The sequence below is a fragment of the Erythranthe guttata genome, chromosome 12 (assembly GCF_056151865.1).
Source record: "Erythranthe guttata isolate IM_541 chromosome 12, IM_541, whole genome shotgun sequence".
Taxonomy (NCBI): Eukaryota; Viridiplantae; Streptophyta; class Magnoliopsida; order Lamiales; family Phrymaceae; genus Erythranthe; species Erythranthe guttata.
In genome coordinates this window covers 6,399,228-6,425,565 of record NC_142544.1, presented here as the reverse complement: position 1 = coordinate 6,425,565, position 26,338 = coordinate 6,399,228, and the positions used below count along the sequence as shown (strand labels likewise).

Sequence of the window (26,338 nt, the reverse complement as noted above, 5' to 3'; positions counted from 1 at the left end):
CAAATAATAGGGAAGGGTAAATTTGATAATAAATAAAAGTTGGGTTTGTCACTAATAAAGAAAAAGTGACTAGATCCATCATTATTAAAAAAAATGCTAGAGGGGATTTTCACTAATAGTCCCAAGAAAAAAACCAATTATGTACTATGCGCCGCAATTTCTGCTGTTCTGTCTGAAATTTCGACAGCAAAAAATGGCTCTGTCTGTGTGGTCTTATAAACCCTCGTTCGAAGATCTCCGCCGCAGGGCCGGCTCTAGCATGCTGGGGGCCCTAGGCGAAGCGAAAATATTGGGCCCCTATAATTAAAATATAGTTTTTATTTTTTTATTGATGCAATGCATTAATTAATGCAAAAAGAAAAATATAAAACAAAAATAAATTTTACCTAACTAAAATATTAAATGAAATTATTCCTTATTATAGGACAAGAAAATTCGGTATTAGCGCACAAGTAAATTCACAAGGTTACGGTTTTTGTAAAAGTATTTACATAAACAAATTCAAATTCATCAACAATATTTTTTTTAAATAATAGAACAAATAAAAAAAATTGAAATTGATAAATTTTAATTCAATATTAGAAAAACGAGTGAAATTTTAGTAACAAGTAGAAATTTTAGGGTGTTTATAGTATAATTAAGTAATTAACTAACAAAAAAATGTTTAGTGTTAGTAGTTTGGGTTTTTTTCATCACATTAGGGTCGATCTTATGATACTGGGGATTGGGCGAAGCAAAACTTGGGCCCTAATATTATATACATATGTTTTATATTGTATATTTTTTTTTTATAAATTATCAAAGAAAAGTGAAAAATAAATAAAAATTAAATGTGCCTACCCAAAAAAATAGTATAAAAATCAATAAAATCCAAAAAATAAAGAAAAGGTTATCATATAGTACATTTTCACCTATTGAAGTCAGGTGGAAAGAAAGAGTGATAATGATTGAGAGATAATATTTAGGTTAAAGTAATCGAGGACCCACATAATTAAATGAATATATATTATTAACTATCTATTAATTAATTGAGGGGCATATAATAGATATAAAATTTATAATATAAAAATTTTATTTCTTATGTATACAGATTTTTTATATAATGTAAAATACGTATTAATGTAAAAAAAGAAAAAAAAAAGTGTATAGGTGGGCCCCCACTTAATGTGGGGCCCTAGGCAACTGCCTAATTGACCTAGTGGTTGAGCCGGCCCTGCCGCCGCCGAGGTCTGCCTTCTCTTCATATATATATATATATATATATATATATATATATATATATATATATTTTCTTCATTTTCTTGATTAATGTTGCATGCAAAAGTTGATTGGATTGAAATTTCTTTATACATATGGATTTAATTAATTAACATACCTTCGATTGGATTTCTGTTCCGGGCCACATTTATTCGGAAAATTTATTGACTGATAAAGATTTTGAAACTCTTAAACGGATTAATGATTATGATGTACAGCAATATATTGTATTTGTATAAAAAACTGTTTTTCTTTTCCGTCCCCATTTCTTGATATATATATATTTATGGATTTAATTAAGATGCATTGGATCTGTAAAAAAAAAATATTTTTCTTTCCGGTCTTCATTTCTTGATTAATTAGTTTGTTTCGATGAAAAATTTTATTGGATTTAATTTATTTATTCCATACATAGATTAATTATTTATGAATTAACTATTATTTTGCAACTGCAAAATATTTTATGGACGAACTTTACAAACTCTCTTTTCTTTTTACTTGGTTGTTGACAAAGAGATGGTGGAGAAGCATATCGAACAATATTCTCGTCAGCGGCATTAAAGTTATAATCAATTTTCTGACAAAGTTAACTTTTTTTTTATTACATTAATATTTTCATTATACTTTTTATCAAAAAAAAAGTTTCATTATTAACAAAGTTTATAAACTCACTCTCGTATTTTTTTTTTATATTTTTTTTTGTTGACCAACCGATGAATTTGAACTCTTGAATTAGTAGAGCGATTGATAATGTTGGAGGGATGGAAAAAGGTTGATAATCGCAGAATTGTCTAGTGTGCAATTATCTTCCTTAACACAATCTTTTGGCAAGCTTCTCATGTCTTAAGATAACTTAAAAGTTAAGTTTTGGACGTCGAAGCTACAGTCCATTCACGTATCAATTGCATGGTGCATATTTGTCTACAATATTTGAGGTTAGATGTCGCACTTTAATAAACTCGATTCTTAAAAGTTCAAAAGTCTCCACTTTTGCTTTTAAGACAATGGATCGATCGTTCAAAAACAATTCAACTAGTCATTTCTTCTCCCATATAGTCTCTTCTTCTTCTTTTTTTTCAGAAGAGGAAGAACAAGGACTTTTATAAAAAAATTCAACCGAACTCCAAGGGGTAATTTTTCAAGAATCTCCATCTATTCTACCTTATACACATTGGCTAAAAGAAAGAACACATTTTCTCCGAGGCTCAAATCAAGGTTCTAAGAATACTTTCGATAAAAATGTCGGCTTGAAAGGCTCAAACGGTTCAAAGAAGACCCAAATCATATCCCAAATTACTCACTACTCAATACTGCCAAAATGAAAGTGGGCAGTTTCTTTCGACGGTTTACAGATAGTGGGCAAGTGTATCTGGAAACGGGACAACAACAAAGCAACCACATTAACTTGCAAGGTAAAACGACAAAACTACCCTTAGGGATACAATTTTTTTTACTAAAATTGTCATTTGTGTTTCGGGCAAACCTTTCTTTTATATATTGATTTAATATTTTACTATCTGAATTTTAGTTTATCACACCGTTATCAATTAAAACAATTTATTTTACGTTTTTCGTTGAACATTTCCAATTTTCCACTCTCGCTCCTCTCCTCCTCCTCTTCTCCTCCGCTATCTCCGGCTATCCTCCATCTCTTCCCCCGGACAAAACATTAATGCCTCGTTTGGTTGGTAAGATAAGATTAATTAATCTAATGAAACCCAATTATTTTATTGGAGCTTGCAACATCCAACAAAAAAAACTCATTAAAAAGGCAAGATAAGCCATGACTATATAATTTTGGCGGGTCGACCCGGCAATTTATATGGGATACTGAATAGACACGGCCATGGGCCGGTTCGGGCCGGTTCACGGTTCACTTTTTCCGGAACCGGAACCGGCCCGTAATATGCACGGTTCGGCGGGCCGGGTTGGCCCGCCGGTTCAATCCGGTTCCGGGCCTATCCGGGCCGGTTCCGGGTCGGCCCAGAAAATTTGATTTTTTTTTTTTTTTAATTTTTTTTTTTGAAATATTTGATAAATAAGTAAATTCTAGGAAAAATTGGGGTGTGAGGGTATTTATAGGAAAAATTGGGGGGGAAAACAATTCAAAAAAACGCAAATAACGGCCGGTTCACCCGGGCCGGTTCGGGCGCCGTTATTTGCTTTTTTTTTGAATTTTTTTTAATTTTGTTTTTTTTTTTTTTTTTAAATATCCGGTTGAACCGCCGGGCAGGCCCGGTGGTTCACGATTCACCATTTTATAGAACCGGGCCCGTCCCGGGGACTACGGGCCGGTTCACCGGTCAACGAGTTGGGCCGGGTCGCCAACGGGCCAGTTCCGGGCCCAAAACCAAACGAGGCCTAAATGAAGTGGCTGAATAAAAAAGTTAAAGGAAAGTAGTTGTGTTTCTGATTGAGGAAAATAATGAGGAGGTGCATCGCATCAATGGATCAGAGTCGGCTCTTTAAGGCTGAGGACGTGTGGGAACGATGTCGTTATTGTTCACATCAGCCACCTCAATTCGACCGCGACGATGAAGTTGTCGTTTTAAGTTAGATCTATCGTCTAATTTTGTTGGAGTAATTTCGGATTTATTTATTTCAACTTTCCGATTATATTATAATTGTTGATATTGAAATCGTTAATTTTCAAAAGCAGGATCAATACCGAGAATTGTTCACTCTAATGGAATTTAAGGAATTTGTCAAACTTTTCAAAATTCACTTTGTTTTCTCTAGGTTTGCTACATGATGTGATGTTCCAATGCTATTCCTAATGCAAGCTGCTGTTGAGGGGTTAAAAGTTGTTTTGAACCATGCTTAGCATATGCAGGTAGTGTTATTTTTCTCCATTTGAGCTTCAAATGTCTTATCCCTTTTCAAGTGTACTATTGATTTTAGCAGTAGTACATATTGAAAATAGTCGGCACTCCGATTTCACCTATACAATAGTAAAATATGTCTGCACCAAAACTCTTTGCTTTCGTTCATTGAAAATGGCTGGAATTGTTTTTTTATTTTTTTTGTAGATGTTTTTAAATCATGTATCATAAACTTGTGTTAAATTTTGTGATTTCAATAATTAGGAGCTATGCATTTATTATCTTGCACTCTTTTTGTATTTTCATTTGAAACTTCTTAGTTACATTTCTGAGAACCTGATTACTATTTGCAGCATATTTGTTCGTTTAAGAGTAGTGAAACTACTTAGTTACATTTCAACCTTTCTGTGGATGGTTGAGTTTGGGTTGAGCTTATTGTAATTTGATGCCCTCTGTTTATCCTTGAGCTGATCATGGATAGAATGCCAATGTAAACCATTTAGCAAGGAATGTGATAATATATAGAGTAAAAAGCAGTTTACCCCCTAAACAAATGCCCGTTTTGCACTTTACCTCCCAAACAAAAAAAATTTGCACGTTCTTACCTAAACTCTGGTTTTTGTTGCACGGTGCCTCAAAATTGGAATTTTCAGGCCATTTTGACCAGAATCTTACCCACATGCTTTTCACGTGAGTTTTAAAGGGGCAAAATAGTCTATTCACTTACCTTCTTCATAAAAAAAAAACAAAATATAAAAACAAAAAACAAAAAAAAAAAGAAAAAAAGAAAAGGAAGTGCTGCCGACGCCATTTATAAATATCGATTCTCTCCTCTCCCATACCACCACCACCGTTCACACACTCTCTTAATTAATTATTTTCTTCTTCAGTTTCTCTCTCTCTCTCTCTCTGTGTCACGGGTGAGAAAAAAAGAATACAGGACATAATAACTTCCTTGATTATTCGTTAATGGGTTATTGTTCTGAATTAATCTAGACAATGACGTCACTTTCCGGCGGGTTTTACTTCTGTTTGGTTCTCGTAGCGAATTTCGTTTTAATCTTGTCCGCGTCTACTGATTTTGACTTCGAGACGCTTACTCTGTCCACCATGAAGCTGCTCGGCGACGCCCACATGAGCAACGGGAGCGTCAGACTCACTCGCGATCTCGGCGTCCCCTACTCCGGCGCCGGCAAGATCCTATACTCGAAACCCATCAATTTCCGGCGACCTGGCACCCAATCCCTGGGGAGCTTCTCGTTCTCCGTCACGAACCTGAACCCGAGCCGCCAGTATACAAGCCACCCGTCCACAAACCTAAGCGGAAGCCGCCGGTTTACGTGAAGCTACTTCCACCACCAATCCCGATCTACAATCCACCGGTTTACGTGAAGCCGCTTCCACCGCCAATCCCGATCTACAAGCCGCCGGTTTATGTGAAGCCACTTCCACAACCGATTCCTCTGTATCCACTACCACCGTTCTATAAGAAACCTTGCCCACCACTTTATGTTGCTGTTGTTATATTCAAATTCACCACGAAATCGATAATGAGGGTAGAGGGGATCTCGTCGGTGCCGCCGTGGTTTATCTAGATGAAGAAGAAGCCGTTCCGAAATGGCCGATTTGAGTGTAGAAATGGCGTCGGCAGCCCTTCCTTTTCTTTCTTTTTTTTTTTCCTTTTGTTTTTTCTTTCTGTATTTTGTTTTTTTTTCTTTCTTTTTTTGTTTTTCTTTTAATTTATGAAGAATGTAAAAGAATAGACTCTTTTGCCTCTTTAAAACTCACGTGTTATACACTTGTATAAGATTCCGGTCAAAATGGCCTGAAAATTCCAATTTTGAGGCACCGTGCAACAAAAACCGTAGTTTAGGTAAAGACATGCAAATTCTTTTTGTTTGGGGGGCAAAGTGCAAAATGGGCATTTGTTTAGGAGGTAAACTGCTTTTTACTCTAATATATATTACATTGTTGATTTTTTTCTTGATTCCCATTTGTAAGTTTTTTTTCTTGATTCCCATTTGTAAGTAGGCTACGGGGAAAAGAGAGGTAACCGAACCCTTTCATTTTACTATGCTGATAAACTAGAACAACTAAAACAATTTAGGATCCACTACAACATTTATTGTTTTATACGACGGATAAAAAGCGTCAAGATGACGCTTTTAAAGCGACAGAAAACCGTCAACAATAAAGGCGTCGTATATACTTTTACACGTAAAAAAACCGTCAAGAAAAATTTTTCCCGATGCTTTAAAACCGTCGGGAATACTAATATATTTCTTTAAATTATCACTGCGAAATATTTTCGGCTAAAATCTGTAAATAATGCTCGATAGCAAAAAATACTAAAAATGCATAATAATCCTGAAATATAATTTCATTAACATTCATATTTTAATTACATTCACGATGCATTTTTCAGAATAACATAAATATTTGAAGTTCTTTACAGCAAGAAATATTGTTTTTCATAATGCAAAATCTTAGTTCCATTACAAAATAACATCCACATCTGTATCTCTTCCAATCAAGGATGGTCTTGGCCAAACAAAGATGTGACGACACCCGAAAATCTTGGTCACTATAATCTTCCGGTACCTGAGAAAAAAAGCCATAAGAAATTACAACTAATCACCAAAATAGTTTCACAGTAGTAAAACGAAACAAACCTTGTGCTGTAGGAAGTGCAGCTTAATTTGCATTAAAAGCATAATCGCCAAACCTTGTTATGCACATCTATACCATATTAGAGCTCTCATGATACAGTAAAATGGTGCAGAGACTATTATTATAGCTTAACCTGCTTCAGTTTATCAGCAGAGTAAGATGAAAAGATTCACTTCCCTCTTTCGACTCAAAAATTAGTTCAAACATGAAACTCTGCCTCTCCCTTCATTTTCATAGGCTGTTTGCAAATAGGAATAAAGAAAAAACCACAAACTTTGTAACAATGTAACACATACTATCAATTTCTTCCTAAATGGCTTGCATTGGCATTCTATCCATGATCAGTTTAAGGATATTACAACTAGAACATGAGGATAGAGAGATAGGGCATCAAATTACATAAAGATCAATCCAAATTCTACATCCATAAGAAGGTTTAAATGTAATAAACCAGTTGCACTACTCAAACGAGCAAATGTACTTAAATGGCGGTAGACAGTAGAACACATCTAAACAGCTTTTTGCATAAACATAAACTTACAATGCGGAAAAAAAAAACATCATATATTTTAAAACAATAATCTTAGTTGCGGCACCTCTCACCACATTATTGTCCTAGCAGCTTTAAGAGAGGTCAATCGCATATGCTATCAAAACCAGTAATGTCATACATTGTCTCTGTAAAATCAACAGAAAATCATTTCAGAATTCAGTTTCTTAAATCAAGAATATGTTATGTGCTCGACATTTGAACTCAATACCTCCAGTATCATATCATATTATATATATATACAATAACCAATAACAATCTTTACTTCTCAATTGGTTGAAGCTCCAATCGAGCTGAGCTCGTCTCGCCTTGAGCTATCCAGATACATGCTGCTCTCTTCAGAAGCAGCCTTATGAAAATATTCACTGAAGGCCTCAACAATTTCCAATAAATCTCGATATTCAAACTCATCAGAAAACAGAACCTTGCAAATAAAGAATCATGAGAGATACAGAAAGAAAATAACTAATTATCTCTCATTTTTTTCTAAGCTACCATTTAGGATAATGTCTCCCCAACATGAAAACAGACATTTAATGGAATACTAGCTCAAAACTATCAAAAGTTATGCATCATTTTCCTAAAAACAGTAAACGAGTGAAAATTGGAGCCTTCGGCTGCATTTGCCAGAAATGTAGAAAACTATGATCCGAGTAAAGCTTAGAAATCAACTCAGAGATGCCAGGGATTCTGTTACACTCATTCAAGCAACCAATTTATTTTTCTAATGGAAACTTATCATTTATCAGATTTCTACAACCTACTCTCCTCCTATATTGATAATTCTCATCACCTTACATCTCATTTCAACTATAGAAAAATAATGCACATCAGAAACACATCGATGAAATGCGACCAATTTAAATACAGAAAAAAAAATGACAGAGGAGATTAACCTACAACATAATCCACCGATGAGTCAAAATATGTGCAGTCACAACTCAGTCTTCCCTTAATCCTGTTTCAGCACCTGCAATTGAATGAATTCCTTCTCTCAATTTACTTTTCAAGAATAACATCTTAGATCAATCTGTTCGGAATTGAGATTGAATAAAACAGCGGAGATGTTCGTCGTGCCGGTAGCAGCGCGCCATCCGTCGCGGTGGTGGTGGCGGTGGCGATGGCGGAGGCGCGCGGTGGCAATTGCGTCGACGTAGAAGTGATTCATAATTTAGAGAAAACGCCCTAATGTAATGTCAGACAGGATAAATACGAAAAAAAATAAAAGAGAGAGTTGTGTTGAAAGAGTTTTAAGTGTGTGTTTTAAAGAGTCTACAGTAAAAGTGATAAAATATATAATTTTTAATAAGTTTTTCCGACGGTGTTTATGCGTCAACAATGATTTAAAAAGTGTAGCAAAAATAATTGTATTCGACGGTTTATAAGCGTCGAGAATGAGTTTAGAAGCGTCGTAAATTTAATTTTTATACGACGGCTTTCAAACCGTCAAGTAAAATAAGCGTCGTGAAAAGGCTAAAATGTTGTAGTGATCTAATGAAATCCTCTGTACCATTTATTGTTTCCTAAGAACTATGCTAGGTTTAAATATTACTGCTTAATCAAAATTTATCATGGTTTCTTCCGGTTTTGGTTCAGTTTCGGTTTTTTCGGTTCAGTTGCAATTATTTTTCGGTTCAAGAGTAACTATATATTCAAGTTATACAAACAAAATAATCCAATTAGAATTACTCAAAATATTTTATTGAAATCGAATTCACTATCTATCAAACAATCACTCTGCACCATAACCCACATTTCGCACCAGAACTAAATTTCAACCATTAAAACACACAAACAAACACACACACACACCTTCCATAATCGAAATAGAGAAAAACGAAATTCACCAAACAAAATCACAAAATGCAAAGGAATCTAAGCCACGCGAGAGAAACAATCAGGAAAAAAAAACACACCTTCTCGAAAGTTCAATAATCCTGGATCGTTTCGCCTGAGATTGGTCGGCGATGCCAAGCACGGCTAGAATCCCACACATAGTTGTGCGCGTGTGTTGCAGTCTCCTCCTCCTCTTTCTCTCTCTATATATATATATTATATATATAGGGGCAATTTGGCAAACACCCCTCATTCAATTTTGACTTCATAATAAATCCATTTTATTAATTGCTATTTGACACAAGTCCATTTGACTTAAATTATCAGAAATGCCCCTATCATACTCTCTCTCCAAAAATAACTCCCCATAAATCTCACAATTTCATTTTTTTCTTTTTTTTTTCAGAAAAAATATGATTTTTTTAATATCAATTTAAAAAAAAGTACTTTTATTTTAGGGTTAATATTGAAGACACCCCTCAAACCAAACATAATTAGATGTGGGGCACAACCTCAAATAGAATGTTTTTACTAAATCCTTATTTGAAAATTTAATTTGACCCACATCCTTTTATTTTTATTTAACCCTAAAATACCCTTGATATACCTAATAAAAAACCACGTTTCTCTATTTTTTCTCCCCACTCTCTTTTTATCCGCCGCCTACCCTGGCTCGCTCTCTTCTTCAACCGCCCCACACCTTTCTCTTTCTTTTCTCTCTTTCTGTAGTGGTGCTCTCTTTCACATCGAGAGGATATGTTAGATCTGGGATTGACGGCGACGGCGCCGAGTTTTGCTGTCGAGAATGATAGGCGGCAGGAGGATGAGGCGGCGAGTGGCGAAGAGGATGACGGGTTAGAGACTTATATTTTCTATTCTTTATCAATCCGTGTTCTGTGTTTTCTCTGTATGTTCTGTTATGTATACTATTTTGCATGTTCAATATTTATTTTAACAATAAAAAATTCTTACCTGTTTTCATTCTCAATATTTTTTTAGCACTGAGATTTTAGTCTTCTTGTTTGATTAATATTAATATTAAATGGAATATTCATATTCAGCAGGAAAAAGAAAAAAAAATATAATGTTGCCGGATGAAGAGAGGCGCAAAATCCAGTACACAATAGAGTATGCGTTATTTGCTATAGTGTACAACACTCTGGAGCCGGATCCTCCAGAACAGTCGGTGTTCGAAATAATGCAGAATTGTGGAGGTGAGTACAAGAGCATACCAATTCCGGTGCCACACGATTGGAAGCCTTGCCTTAAAGCGGCCCAACGGATGGTGGAGCAGCCGTGTTGTCGTCAATTGAAAGAACATGTTTTGCAGCCACACCGTACGTGTTGTACAGGATAACTTGAGCGCAAGGGCCAATTATATCCGCTACCTAGGGAGAGCTAACCGCTACCTCTTCAGGGCTCGCCCTTACATGAATGACGCTTGCGCTGAAGAAGATAGGGCTGGAGAGAAGAAACAAACTGAGGCTATGGAAGCAAAATTAAGGACAACTGATGAAGAAGATAGGGCTTGGCTGCTAGGATTTCGTTGCGGCTGCGTTTACTGCTGGCCGACTGAGAGTTGTTCGCGGCTAGGGTTCGGAATAGTATACCGTAGTAAATCATAGTATACCATAGTACACCGTAGTACACCATAGTATACCATAGTCTACTACAGATTGTTGTAGTGTATATATATGAACAGACAAAGAATGTGTCAAAGTGAAGTTCATGTTTCAGAAGCCTATAAATTGAATTATAAAAAAAATAAAAAATAATATATTTTTTTTAATTTTCAATATTATGTATAAAAAAAGAAAAAAAAACGAAGTTTGTTTATAATAGTCTATAAAATGCTAAAATAAAGAATGAAAGAGAAAAAAAGACCATTGGGTATTTTGTAAAAAAAATTAAAAAAACGTCAGACGAAAAATAAAAATATTAAATGTAGAATAAAAAAAATTATTAAGGCAGTTTAATTACTTAATAAAAAAATTAAATTTGTTAGTGGAGGGGCATTTTGGGAATGAATTTTATAAAGGATGTGAAACAAATGTTTAGTTGAGCTTGTCATTTAGTTCTAATAAGTTTTGTCACTAGGGACCTATATCTCAAGGCCCCTTTATTTTATTTAATTTTTTATTTTCTCCATCAAGTTAAAAAATATAGTTTTTAACGCCAAATTTTAGGGTTTTTTTTTCTTTTTTTTCAACTTTTTTTATTTTTTGCCACCGGTTACGTAAATTAAAATCCACTATATACTCATCGAAAACCACTACAAATTTAGAAAACCATTGTAAAATTAACGTAATCCACTTTATTATTAACATAATCCACAACAAACTTATTGAAATCCAAAAAAAACATAAGTAATCCATTACTAACACAACTCAAAATATAACAAACAAAAATAAATGTAAATTCACTATTCGAAAATCCACTATTCGTAAAATCCACTATTTGTAAATCCACTCTTCGAAAATCCACTATTCGTAAATCCACTATTCGTAAACCACTCTTCGAAAATCCACTGTTTGAAACATAAACCACTACTACGTCCATGAAAAAGTGCAAGCTAGCACACCACCGCCAACAAGGCACGCTATATCAATCTGAACAAGAAAAAATTTAATTAGCAAATGAAAACCAATTTTCAAAAGCAAACCTCGATGTCACACCATCATATTTTCTTTTTTATTATAATAGTTGTTTCCTCATTAATTTTCTGTTTAAAGAGATTTATGCAAAAATAGCACCAATATGACTAATTTATGAAGCTTGTCATGGTTAGTCCCAGTGCCAAAATTTTATACAAGAAAAATTATCCAAGGTGCAATATTAATAATAATAATATATAATCATCTTGCACAAAACAATAATTTATATGAAAAAAAAGGGAAAAGGAAAGAGGAAATTACAAAAACTATGTTATTGAAGAATGAAGTGGTGTGGCCACTGAAACAATTGAACCGGCTGCAAAGAAAGCACTGAGCCATCCTTAAAAACGAGCCCGGTCCAAGCACCAGGTGTATCATGAAATTTCTTCATTACATCTCATCAAAAACTAAAAATCCCATAAATAATTTCCTCTCTTACAATAGTACACACATTTTCACTTATATTTTACCTAAAGCCTCAAAAATATTACTACTAATTGGAAATATAGAGAAAAAAATTATTTACTTTATTTTTCCCCGAAAGATGAAATAATAAAGAAAAAGGGTGAGACTCTTGCTGGATTTTTTTGCAGGTAATTAAATACTCAAACAAAATTAAGAAAATTGAAATTGCTCAAATCAAAGAAATATTGAGAAAGAAAATTGGGGGCGTATCAGAAACGCTGCGGACGGCTTCGGCGACGCAATACAACACGGAGGAGCGCACAAAACCAAACTCACTCTACCTGGAACAAAAAAAAAAAGAGAGAGAGAAGAGATCTTACGGGACAGTGGAGAGAAGAGAAAGGGGAGACAACGGACGACGTAGAGAAAAAATAAAGGATGAGCGGCGGCGGGGGAGAATGAAGAGAAGGGGTTGTGGCGATAGATAGAGGAGATGGTGGGAGAAATTGAAACGTGGGCTTAGGGTCTGATAGTGTGGATGTAAATTATAAATTAATATTAAATAAAAGATTATGTAGGAAGAATGGTATAATTGTGAAACTATATTAATTTTGATTAATTAAAAATATTTTGGATTTATCATAAATATAAGAATGTTTTTTGGACTCCTTAGTAATTGGAGAAGGCCAGTTTTGTGAAATAATCTCATATATATATACACACGACTGTGTACATATTACATATGCTATTTATCAGTGTTTTTGTGCTTTCTGAAAAAGAGGCGCAAAGATAGAGATATGGAGAGACAAAATGGCTGCTGAAAAGCAAGTGAGGTAGAAATCACGACCGTTCATTTGTGAAAGATTCTGCTTTGATTTAATTAGGGTTTAAGTAGTATAGTAATTATAGTTAAAGATTCATGGTTTGTGGGACACAAAGTTTCGGTTCTTTTTTCTCTTTATCATTTCTTATTTTTGGGAAAAAATTGCATGTTTTATTCCTAATTAATCTCATGCTATATTTGATATTTCACTTTGGGCAAATTGCACAGTCACCCTCTATAAATTTCTAATTTTCCCATTTTACCCTCAAAATTTTAAAAAGTGAAATACCCCCTTCATAATACTATTCTTGTTACACATTGTCCCGACAACAAAACTTCGATGGATTATTCACCGGAATTGAGTGTTTTTGTTGCACGTTGCCCCTTTTAAATGTTAATTTTACTGCACGTTGCCTCTTCAAAACATTATTTTTCTACATGTTGCTCCTTTAAAATGTTATTATTGTTGCACGATGCCCACAAAAAAATGACTTTTGGGCAAAGTGTAACCAAAACAATAATTCGAGGTGGAGTTATCCCTTTTCTGAATTTTTAGGAGGCAAATTGCAAAAATTGAAAGTTACATGAAATGAAGTGTATTTTGTTCTTTCACTTCAAGAAAGACCAAAATACCCTTTAATAAAAATTTCAAAAAATAATTCACCCAAAAAAACCCTCTTACAATTTAGTTCTTAAACATTTCTCAAAAGCCCTTTTCCCCAAATCCATCTGCAAATCATTTTCATCTTCCCTTTTCTGGCGAGACATGAGATTGAGAAGGAGAATTCTTGGGTTTGCAGTTGTTTATGTCTGATGGAATCCATTTTCAATGTATTAATGTCCTAAGATTGTGGTTTGTGTTTTCATGATCGTTTTTGCGAATGCACTTTTGCGTGAGAACTTTTGTGCATGCTTTTGTACTGTTACTTATGTGCATATCTTTTCTAGCGAGTATTTTTGTGCACTTTTATTGATGCGCATTCATGTCCTCGAACTGTAGCACGTATTTTCATCATCGCTTTTGGAATCCAATTTTGACCATGTTCGAGTCCGAATTTGGAAATTTGACGTTAAACACGAAGTGTAGCCCGCTGAAATAGCTTTCTAATGCCGCCGGAACCAGTTGATTTGGAGTCCGGATGAGAAAGTTATGCTCGACTTCGTGGACACTTTCAAAGATGTTGATGGAAACAATGAATTGAATTTCAGGTTGATATTTAGTGATAGATGTAGTTTTTTAATGTATAAATTATCTGTCACTATAAAATTATATATAGATTATTAAAGAAAAAAAAATATGAAAACCCGGTTGAACCGATCCAACCGTGACCCAGTTGCTTGTTCGGTTCTATCTCCGGTCCGGTTTTAAAAACATTGCATTTCTTTCAATTGTAAATTAGTATAACCACTAAACAATAATAGTAAATCAATTTTATTTTATTTTTTGGCTTTTGAGTTTGAAAAATTATGTAATTGAAAATTTTAGGCCAAACCCTCAATTTTTGTTTTTTGAATAGTCATATGACAAAATAAGGCTACTGGGGTCTGGGAGGTTTATTTAGTGGCAGAGAGGTGGTGTCTATTAGTTTCATGATAGGAGGAATTTTGTGGTCTCACTGAATAGTTTGGATCTGAAAAATGATTTAAAAAATAGCGTTACCATGGAATAAAACTTGATCTTTTGAAGGTGTGTTATCGGACTCGTGTCTATATATTCCGGCCATTCTTTAGTTTTAGTTCATAATTTACATATTAGAGCAAATAGAGATGGCTAAGAAGAATTTATGGAATCTGCTCATCTTCTAGGTTTGTTTTCAGCAAATTGCAGGTAGTTTTTATAAGCCAAAGTGATTTTGGATGTAAAATGCCAAACAATTTATGTTTAAAGAGTTACTCTGCCAATATTGCAATTTAAGGGTGCAAAGTGCTAAAATAGTGTAATTCAAAGGTGTAAAATGCCAAAAACCCCTTTATTTTTCTATTTATTTATGCATATGTAATTTAGTGCACATAATGGTGTAATTCAAGGGTGCAAAGACCTTAACACCGTTTGATCTAAGTTTGAAAATTACAAAAGAACCCACCCTTCCTAGTTTAAATAATTATTAATAAAAAAAATTGTGGCTCGCGTTGTGGACTATGTTTTCTCGTTGTCTTGAATTTATTATTATTATTATTATTATTATTATTATTATTATTATTATTATTATTATTATTATTATTATTATTATTATTATTATTATTATTATTATTATTATTATTATTATTATTATTATTATTATTATTATTATTATTATTATTATTATTATTTAATAATTATTTAAACTCGGAGGGGTGGCATTTTAGTAATTCTCAGACTTAGATCAAACGGTGTTAAGGTCAAATGTCTGAAAACTAACGGCGAGGGCCACATTGAGACAATTTTTCAAGTACAAGGAGCAAATTGATACAGTTGAGTGTAGAAAGGGGTAAAGTGATATCGAGCCAAAGTACAAGGGGGCAAATCGATGAATTGAGAGTAGAAGGGGGTAAAGTGATATCGAACCAATGTACAAGGGAACAAATCGATACAATTGAGAGTAGAAGGGGGTAAAGTGATATCTAGCCAAAGTACAAGAGGGGAAAGTGGAATTTACCCTTAATTTTTTAATTTAAAATTAAATATATTTTTGGCATTTTCTTATTATTTGAAGTTGAAATATTAAAATTATTAGATCTTATGTTATATTTTCTACAATTTGGCTTTCATATACATATTTTTGTTTAGTTTTATAAAAATATAGAAAAAATCAAATTTGGGGGCCCTAATTTGTAATACATATAATTTAGGGGGCCATATGAATATTACAGATAGTTTGGGGGCCCTAGGCATAGGCCTAAGTTGCCTATGCCCTAGAGCCGGCCATGTATACACATAAACACACACACACCCACATTGGTGTGTAGATCGACCAACGGTAAAAACTCACCCAGTGTATTGTTTTCACTTGGTGTACCATAGAAATAACCAAGGTTGTAAAAAGCAGTAATCGGGTCGGAGGCGGTCAGGCACCGACTCACGATTAATCGGTGCGGCGGTGATTAATCGATGATAAATCGAAAATAAATCGGTTTTTAAAATTTAATTTAATATATTTTTAGATATTATTTATAAATACTCAAAACATATATAAAAAGATATTTAAACATAGTTACATCTCCATCATGTATATATATATATCCTAATAACATACTAAGTCTAACAATAATAAGATCATAATACATAAATATCCTTATAAAATATAAATAAAAACGCAATTTTTTTTAATATACATTTATTCTTGAACATTCCTGACATACGTCATTAGTTCTTTAACAATAATAGTTAACATAAACAAAATAAAGCATAAACTCATATTATTTTATTAAAATCCCTACTTTTATTTTGAATTAAAATAATAATAAAAAATTAAAAAAAAAGAAGAAAAAAAAAACCGATTTTTGACCGATTTTTGCCACCGAGTTTGACCTGCCTTAAAGGTTTGACCGCCTCAGACCGCCTAAAACCGCCTCACAGGCAAAAAACCAATTTTTCAAACATTTACACTAAAATCGTAAAGGTTTTGGACCGCCTCCGCCTCGAAGACCGATTAATCGGCCGTCTCGGCCGATTTTTAGAACACTGGAAATAACCCAATAAAGGAAATCTTTCCAGAAGGAAGGCAGTGTCGAACATTTAAATGGGGGCTAAGTTTTTGATATAATTATAAAAATATACAAATCGTTAAAAATATAACGAAATGTAGCTAACTTTTTTTATATTATAAATTAATGCAAAATATTAAAAACAGATACGTCAGAAAAAAATACAATCATTTGGATTAATTCGTAGCACTAATTTGAATAATCGAAGCTTTATTAAATTTCAAAAAACCGAATAATTTTCAAACATTAAAAAAAAAACCCTAAATACACTTAGAATATAAAATAGGGGAAAGTACAGTTTGCACCCTTAACCTATAGGGCTTGTCTCAAACACCCCCTTAAACTACTAAACGTATCAATATAACCCCTATGATTTATGGTCAACGGCAGACAAACTAACACCGTCAGTTTTCTGGTGCATTTACTTTTTTACCCTTAAGAAAACTAACACCAATGACCACCTCTCTCTCCTGGCTTTTTTTTTTATATTTTATTTAAAAAAGTCTCTCTTCTGTTCCTTTTCTTCTTCATTGTGACTGTGAGCGAGGAAAACATGGCAATACCAAGTATCAACTAAGCTTTTCCAAATTCTCTGCCATAAGGTAAATTAACACAAATTTAAGAAAACCAACAAACTTCATAACCTGGTTTATAAATTTACTTTGATTTTTGGCAAATTAACACAAAATTCAAGAAACCCATAAAATCTTTATTTTTGGAAGTGAAATCAGCGGATTTGTGCAGGGATTTGGCGGCGGACTACGGGGTGTGAGTTTTGTGATAATGTATTTTGGGCGGTGTTGTTTGGGTAGTGGGATCGTTGCGCGACTGGCGGTGAAAGATTGGGTGGCAGAATTCGCACAAGGGGTTGTGCGGGCATCCGACAACCGTCTACGGTGGCGTGAGGTCTTGGCTGTGGAGTGGTTGCGGGACCGACAGTTAAAGAGGAGCGGTGGTGACGGTGGTTTTGGTGAAGAAAGGAGAATTAGGGCAGCCATAATATATTTTGTAAAAGTGCAATTTGATCCCCTATGTTTCGATCATCCCTTGTTTAAGGTCAATTTGAAGAATTACATTTTTTTATTTAGGTACCCATGTTTTCTACAAGTGCATTTCAGTCCACACAACTATATATATACCAATCTGAGGGGCTAAAGCTAGCGTCCAAACAATTTTCAACGGTCATAAAATTGCTGCAAACCACAAAGTCAACATGCCACATCATCACACACTAACAAATTGAAAACGGAGGGGTCATTTTAGTACATTTTATAGTTTAGGGAGGTATTTGTGACAAGCTCCATAGTTCAGGGGTGCAAACTGTACTTTGCCCTATAAAATAATGAAATTTATTAAGATTATTCAACCAAATTCTAAGAACGACACAAATAAGAGTGGGATAGAGGGATTGTGAATTTGATTATGAGAATATTATTTGTATTTGTTATAAATCAATGTGATTGAGTGAAGACGAAGAGAAGAGATAATAGAAAGTGATGAAATTATGTGTGGTTGGCACTTCACACCCTTAAATTGAAAAAACAACGCCGCATATACTTTCATATGTAACAAAACCATCGGAAATGTTTTTCGCGATACTTTAAAAACCATCGGAATGATAATGATTTTTTATTTTTTCCCCAACATGATGAATTTTAGTTGAATGTTTACAAATTACACAACGGTCAATATTCTAATAGGCTATAAAATGAATGACTATTCTCTAGCTGAATCCATTTTCTTTAGTTGAAAATTTAAAAATTCCATCCACAAAATTTTATCTTCAAACAACATCAACGTATGGAGTACAATGTCATAATCCTTGACAACTAAACGTATTATTTACACTGTAAATCATAACAATAATTTTCGGGAAAAATGTTCAGAAAAAAAACCCAAAAAAAACTAAATCATAATTTTTTAAATATAAAATTATTAAAAAGAAAAGAAAATAAAAAAAAAACAAAACAAAAATGTTAAATGAAGTTGGTGGAAATGCTGAACGCAGTTAGGAAAAAAATTGCATGTAGTAGGAGCATAATCTTTTGGTCTCTTCGTATCTCAAAGGAAGGATTTAGGATTGAACATAACCCTATATGTTTTGCATATTATGGGAGTATATCAAATCACCCTATTAAACATTTTTTTTCTAAACTGCTTATTAACACTGAAATTTATTAGACTTCTTTGTTTTGCTATCATGCATTCCGATCCCGTGTTTTATAAGTATATATGAGTAGCATTTGACAATATTATCCCGAAAAATTGCACACATAATTAATTCGTTTACAATATCTACAATTATTAAGATGTTTTTCCCTTAATTTAAAAAAAAAAAAAAAAAAGAACGAAAGAAAGAAAAAAAGAAAAGGAGATTGTTCAATTCTCCTTTTTCTTTTTCTTTTTTTTTTTTTTTTGTTAAACTTTTTCTAAATTTCCATTTTCAATTTTTTCTTATCAAGAGATAAAAATAAAAAGTCCGTTGCCTTCAAAGTTTAGGGACATAAAAGAGGAAACAAAATACAATTTTATTCTATCTCTATTCTATTGTTTTATACGAGTAATAATTAGCTCCTTAATTAAAGAGTAGTTGTAGCTAATTCTTGTATGTAAGTATTCGAAATTAAAACCTACTACATTCAATTAATCTATGCTATATTTGTGTTTGTGTGTCAAAATAGAAAACTGACAAAAAATTACTGCAGTTTGCAAGTTCATTTAACCCACCCCATTTGCTATTAAATTACCCACCAACTACCACATTAAAATCCTTGTGACTATAATGAAAAAATAAATATTTTTGTATCATTTGCCATCAAACTTATTGAGTTGTTTTTTTAATTTAATTTGATAATAACTTAATATAGCTCGAACGAGTTTTAATTCAACATAACACGAATCAAACTCAATTACCTTAATGTTGATTGAATATTATGTTATTAATTTTTTTTTTCTAATCGGATTCGAACTCGAATCGAGCTTCATAATTTATCAAGCTTGAAAAATATATATATATATATATTTAAGCTAATTAGTTGGTTATGTTAACAACCAAATTAAAACGAGATTTTGCATCAAGCATCATTGAATAGTTTGATTTGATCCCTAGTTGTGCTCAAAGAGTGTCAATTTATTATAGTGTAGATCACATTAAGAATGTGAAAGCTACTTAAATTATAATAATAAATAAGAAAATAAATCCAATTTATTGTTGATTTTGATGTTAAAGCTACTTAGATATAACCTCCACAAATAAGATCAAAATTCCCATTCATCATTAATTAAGTTTGCTTATAAAAGCCAAATTATATTATGTAAATTAATATAGAGTGAAACATATCTGCTAACTTATTATACGATGGAATGAATATAATTTACATTATAAGGAATATAGTAAATATTCCTTAAAAAAATAGTGTGCCTTTGGTTAAACAATTTATCTTTATGTGGATTTATTTTCATTGTGATTAAAATGGTGGACCTCCATTTTTGAATAAACCAATCAGGCATATTTTCCTTCTTCTTCCTTTTATTTTTATTTTTATTTTTTTCTATTTAAAATAATAAAATGTATATTTAGATATTTTTGGATATTATCTATATATATGAATTTTACTAATCTCAGTTATGCATTAACAATTACACAAAGGTGATGTAAGCAAATTCACTGTGGCACTGACTTATTTCAGAGGCGAAAGAAAAAGAAAATACATACTATTTTTTTTAGAAAATAGTTCTCTACAAAGATATTCCAAATTAAATCATGTCATAAATGGAAAAAAAAAATAGAATATAATCATATTCCAATAAACGTATACAATGTTTAAAATTTTGGAACTTATTAGACTTTTGTAATTTGTAAACTTTTTCGAGATTAGGGTGAAATGATGGAATATTACATTATTTTATAATATATTAAAAAATACCAATAAATCAATTAATCTAACTAAAAGATATAAATATAAAAATTCAGGAGAAACATAACACAATTCTAGAATCCAAATTAGGGATGAACAAAAAAATTAAGAAACCAAAAAGCCGAAAAAAATCGAGTTAATATGCACCGTCCCGAATTAAAACTGCATATACGGTAAAAAAAAAATTGAATGACCGAATATATTGGTTTATGTATGGAGAATAAAAAAATTACCGAACCGACTACCCGAATCGAACTGATTTATACCAAATGACGTCGTTTTGATATATACTATAAAAACTTACCGTCTTCCCCTACCGTGCTTCTATCATTCGAACGCCTTCATGTGACATGTTTTTTATTAGTTAATTTTGGGTTGTGACATGTCTTTTATTTGTTAATTTTGTGTTGTTATTTGTTAATTTTCTCAAGCAAATGTAATGAAAGTCCAAATTTACTGTTAATCAAATATCGATTTTATGCCAAACCGATTTGAACCGATAGATGAAACCAAAACCGAAAATAAATTGAATTAAACACCGACCCGAAAAAAAAAACCGACATGTTCGGTTCTTAAAATATGAAAAACCGATTTGAAATCTTAAATGACCAAAATACCCTACAAATTAAACTCGTAACTATTATCTGAACTAATTTTAAGTCACTTTAGTTCATTTGAAATCCAATACTTTACGAACTTAACGAATTCTCGTAAGTGTTCTTCAATCTAAATTGAATTTCTTTTTTTTTTTTTACTTTCTATCTTTTGGACATAATTATCTAGGGCGTTTAGGAGTGCAAATTTAAAAAAATGTTTTCCACATACTTGTAATAAAAACTTAGGTAAAAAGTTAATTAATTAAAGGGTCTCGATCTCAACTACCACACAAAATTTATGAAATTTACATCCCCATTTGGAAACAATTCCAAATATTGCTTTGCTGTTTGAGAATTAATGCAAATTCTTTTTTCTTATTCTTTTTCAATTTTTTTAATTTTTTTTTATTTTCTTTTCTCTTTTTGGCTTAGTTATGTAATTGTACACTTTTGAAAATAGCAGCCAGTTGTAAGCCATTGTTGTTATCCGTTAATTTATTCTTCCCATTTTAGATTATTGTTTAAGATAATAAATGTTTATATTCAGATATTTTTTATTTTTTTTGAGTAAATATTCAGATATTTTTTAATATATATGAAGACGTGACTTTTTTTTTTTTTTTAATTATTATTGTTATTTTTTTATTTTACTATAAGCCCACTAATTTATATAATTGTGTAGTTACGTAAATATATGAATATTTACTAATTCAGTAGTGTGCATTGACAATTACAAAAATTGATGACAGGTTTGATCTTTGTGTTTCTTTTTCAATTTTAGAAAATTAATTAGCCTAAATATAAAGATTAGTGTAATTATTTTCAAACTTCTTGAGTTTATTGGATCACAACTAGCATCGATGTCCCTGTCAATCATAAACTTCACATAATGCATTAATATTTAGAACAAACCTCAGAAGATTTCCCTGTCAATCATACTTGTGATTTTATTAGTTTTCAGAGAAATGTTATCTCTCTCTCTCTCTCTCTCTCTCTCTCTCTCTCTCTCTCTCTCTCACACACACACACACACACACACACACACGCACACACAAACACACTGTAGATGCATCTCTCTCTCTCTCTCTCTCTCTCTCTCTCTCACACACACACACACACACACACACACACACACACACGCACACACAAACACACTGTAGATGCATCTCTCTCTCTCTCTCTCTCTCTCTCTCTCTCTCTCTCTCTCACACACACACACACACACACACACAAGCACACACATACACACTGTTCTGCTTTTAAATTGTTTGTATTTTTTAATGTTTTTGAATAAATGTTAATTTATAGTTTTAATTTGATCTACATTTTGGTTTTGAGTGTATTAGGGTTTTCAAAATTTGAATTCGTGGGTATATCGCTGGAGATTTTTGGTGCTAGCATTAATTCGAGGTAAACATGATTTATTTATTTGTAGAAATAAATTTGTTGTTAGAAAAATATGATTAACATGATTAACTCGAATGTGGAAAAATATTAATTTATTGTTTTGATTTTGAGTGTGTTAGGGTTTACAAATTTCCAATTTATGGTTTGTTGTGGGAAAGGCTTCCCTCTTGCTGCAGCAACCTTTGAGAGAGATTTTTGGTGCTAGTAATCGTATACTAATTTCAGGTTAGTAAGTTATTTGCTTAAATTTTAATTAATTTTCTTTTAGAATTACCTAAATTATTTGTTTGATTAAGTGTTCGTAAAGGAGAAAAAAACTATGTTCACCGGTATTTTTTTTTTGTTATTTGTAGAATAATAGCTAAATTGTTAGTGTTGTTAAGTGTGTTAGATAAAAAAAAAAGTTGATTCTTAATTTAAATTCTATGAATTGTTTTGAAACTTATGATAGAAATTTCCAAAATAGTGATGAAAACTTTATAATTTTACAAATTCTGAAATTTTAGAAAGAAAATATTTGGATTTTTTTTTGAAAATACAAAAATAAAATAAAATGAATAATTTCAATTCCGAATAATAGTAAAAAAAACGAATAATAATAGAAACACTAAAATCAAAAAAAATCGCAATTATTTAAAAATGCGGGGTTTAAATATTTAGAAATAATCAAGATATTTCCCTTTTTCTTAGATATTTAAAAATGTACGAAAATATAAATAATTTTTTAAAAAAATATTTGAAATTTATTGAAAATTATGATTAAGTATTAGAAATAATAATAATACTCCGAAATGTTTTTTTTTTTTTTAATTCATTCATTCATTTAGGCCTGTTTTTTTATTTGCCGCAGCATCGATATCATAATATAATGGCCGGTATTGTCTCTACATTTGGGATACTAGGTATTTTAGTCTCTCTAGCCGTTTACCTGGCTCCGGTGTACGTCCCTCTCTTTCTCTTTCTCTTTGTTTTTTTTTTTTTTTTTATAGTTAATATTTTATAGTTTAGTTTGTTAATGAAATATATTTATGTTAGTGATAATTAATATTGGTTATTTTATTTTGTTATAGTTTAGTCAGTTAATTTCCAGACATGATGATATACAACAATATGAAATAATTTTCCAATATTTAGGAGTTATTCCCGAAAATTCTAATTATAATATTAGTATTATTCTGTACTTCTATTGTTTTGACAATATTGTACATTGTCTATATCATTTTCGAAGAATCACTGGTGAAAAATTCCAATTTTTGTTTTTGGATTGGGACTGGAATTATATTTTTAATTCCCATAAATTCTGAAATAATTTTCCATCATTTCTGGATTATTCCCAAAATCTCTAATTATAATCTTAGTATTATTATGTACTATTGTTTCGTACGTTTTTTATATAATTTTCGATTTCGGAATTAGAATCGAAATGGATGTAAGAAAAAAAAGTACACTTCCAAAACAAAAAAGGAAATTTTGCCAATTTTTCTTTTTTCCTTTTCAAATTGGACATATAATTTATGGTTTAGAAAAACCATAAATTAAATACAATTTTGTACGACTTAGTCTATTTATGTCGAAATAGACATGCCTTTATCTATGTGAGCCAATATAATTAATAAAATATATCCTTAACATAAATTAATACAAAAAACATTACCTCCCGCACAACAAAAGTGTGCATTTTAATCCTTACAACAAAATATTTATTTTGATCATATTTAACCAATAATAAATAAATAAATAAAAAGCTAAAAGTTAGTTATAAATTTTTGTAGGTGTACATTTAGAAAAATCCGCGACGAGAAGTCGACGGTAGGGTATACGGTGATTCCGTACACCGTTGCCCTATTTTCATCGGCCATCTGGCTATATTACGGAGTGATTAGGTCAAACGCAACCACGCTGGTTATTATTAACAGCATTGGTTGTGTTATCGAGATGGCGTACGTCATCATATTCTGCTACTACTCCGGCCATCATGATCGAGTAAGGTTTCAAATTCTTCATAATACTTACAAAAATATTAAAACTAATTTTATTTAAGACATCACTAATAGTTAAAAAAAATATTTTGTAGATTTTCACTATCATTGTCTCGGGTATGCTCTTTGGATTATTTTGCGCTATCACCTTTGTCACGTACTTTACGTGCAAAGGTGATTTGAGGATTATGGTCGTTGGGTGGATATGCTTTGGATCATCCATCTTAGTCTATTCATCGACTATAGGCACAGTGGTAAGATTGATATTAAATAGAGTTAGTAAGTTTAAATTTAATTTATATAATTTTTTTATTTACCATTTTTTTTATATAATAGGTTAGAGCTGTTAGGACGCGCAGTGTGCAGGGTATACCTATCACACTGACGTGCGTCCTCACAGCTAACGCTGTCATTTGGGGCATCTATGGCTTTGCCAAAGGAGATGCCAATATCTGGGTATGTATATCCTAATCAACATTAAATCTAATTAAAATTTAAATAATTAGAATTTTTTTTTCTAATAATAAGACTTTTTTTTTCTTCATTAATACAGATTCCGAACATTATTGGATTAGTTTTAGGTATAGGCCAGATTGTAGTGTACGTGATCTTCCGTACACCACAGACTGGCGAGACTACTGGAGAGTCTCAGACTGCGGAGACTATTTGAGGAGACTATTTGACAGGTTAGAATATTTTTATTTATTATTTTTTTAGTATTTAATTATTTATTATTATTATTATTAATATATTTTTTTTAAATTGCAGTTTGGATAAATGACGTGGATTGAAAAGAAAGAAGAAGTCTAATATGTGTGATATGTGTGGATGGGTATTCTGAGTGTTTGGAAATATTATGCCTATGATTATTGATTGGTTTGAAGAAAGTGGTAGTTAAAATTGTGAAAAGTCAAAAGTAATCTATTTTTCTTGTTTGGCTACAATGTAAAATAGTGGGTAATGTAATTTGGAGAAAAAGGGGGAAACATTTTTAACCTAAAATAAGGAAAATGTGTATTTTCGAAAATGTTGAAAATAAAAAAATAATGATCGATCGGACCTTTCTTCTCCATTACATTTTTTAATTTTCTTCAATCCTCGCCGCCTTTCACAACCTCTACACCTCCACCTCCGCCGCCGCCGTTGCCGCCTTTCACAACCTTTCCACCTCCGCTGCCGCCGCCGCCTGTAGCCTCTCTGTTTTCCTCTCCTCCGTCAACTCTTTCTGGTCCTCCGTCCGGATTATTTCTCTTACCCACCCACCACCATCGCCGTCGACGCCGATTAATTCTTGGCCGTCAGGATAATTTCTCTGCTCCACCCACGAACACCGCCGCACCGCCGCCGTTGACTCTTTATTGTAATCTGTCCGACTAATTTCTCCCCGTCCACCCATAAATTGCACATAGTCTGTGTGTCTGCTAAGTAGAAATTTGACAGATTATACTTTTTCTTTTATTTTTCTTTTTTCATTATTATTATTATTATTATTATTATTATTATTAGAGTAAAAAAGAGTTTGCCCCCTAAACTATGGGCCGATTTGCACTTTACCCCCCAAACAAAAAAAATTTGCACGTTTTTACCTAAACTCGTTAATTCGTTGCACGGTGCCCCTTGAACTCAATTTTCCGACAATTTTGTCCGGAAAATTAAAACATGTGCCTTGCACGTGACATTTGAAGGGGTATATTCATCCATTCACTTACATGCTATATATTAAATATTAATGAATCTT

At 32.3% G+C, this 26,338-nt stretch overlaps 1 protein-coding gene and 3 long non-coding RNA genes across 5 annotated transcripts; 3 read left to right on the top strand and 1 right to left on the bottom strand.

Moving 5' to 3' along the window:
• Positions 1-6,452: 6,452 nt before the first annotated feature.
• On the bottom strand, positions 6,453-9,346 carry LOC148766326 (uncharacterized). Of its 2 annotated transcripts, none has more exons than XR_016035004.1 (3): positions 9,216-9,346; positions 6,752-8,269; positions 6,453-6,680 (listed from the first exon to the last, which is right to left on the bottom strand). It is a non-coding gene; the product is annotated as an uncharacterized LOC148766326 (long non-coding RNA). The 2 variants fall into 2 exon arrangements; XR_016035003.1 differs by having other exon boundaries at positions 6,453-7,427; positions 7,511-8,269.
• A 508-nt stretch (positions 9,347-9,854) lies between these two features.
• On the top strand, positions 9,855-10,924 carry LOC148766325 (uncharacterized). Its single transcript, XR_016034804.1, has 2 exons — positions 9,855-9,989; positions 10,197-10,924. It is a non-coding gene; the product is annotated as an uncharacterized LOC148766325 (long non-coding RNA).
• Positions 10,925-22,103: 11,179 nt separating this feature from the next.
• LOC148766324 (uncharacterized) lies at positions 22,104-22,846 on the top strand. Its single transcript, XR_016034918.1, has 3 exons — positions 22,104-22,181; positions 22,561-22,624; positions 22,741-22,846. It is a non-coding gene; the product is annotated as an uncharacterized LOC148766324 (long non-coding RNA).
• A 638-nt stretch (positions 22,847-23,484) lies between these two features.
• On the top strand, positions 23,485-25,270 carry LOC105966806 (bidirectional sugar transporter N3-like). The gene is made up of 5 exons (XM_088827232.1): positions 23,485-23,560; positions 24,394-24,604; positions 24,696-24,854; positions 24,937-25,056; positions 25,154-25,270. Exons 1-5 carry the CDS (start codon positions 23,490-23,492, stop codon positions 25,268-25,270), a joined length of 678 nt encoding a protein of 225 aa, XP_088683358.1. The 5' UTR covers positions 23,485-23,489.
• Positions 25,271-26,338: the final 1,068 nt, after the last annotated feature.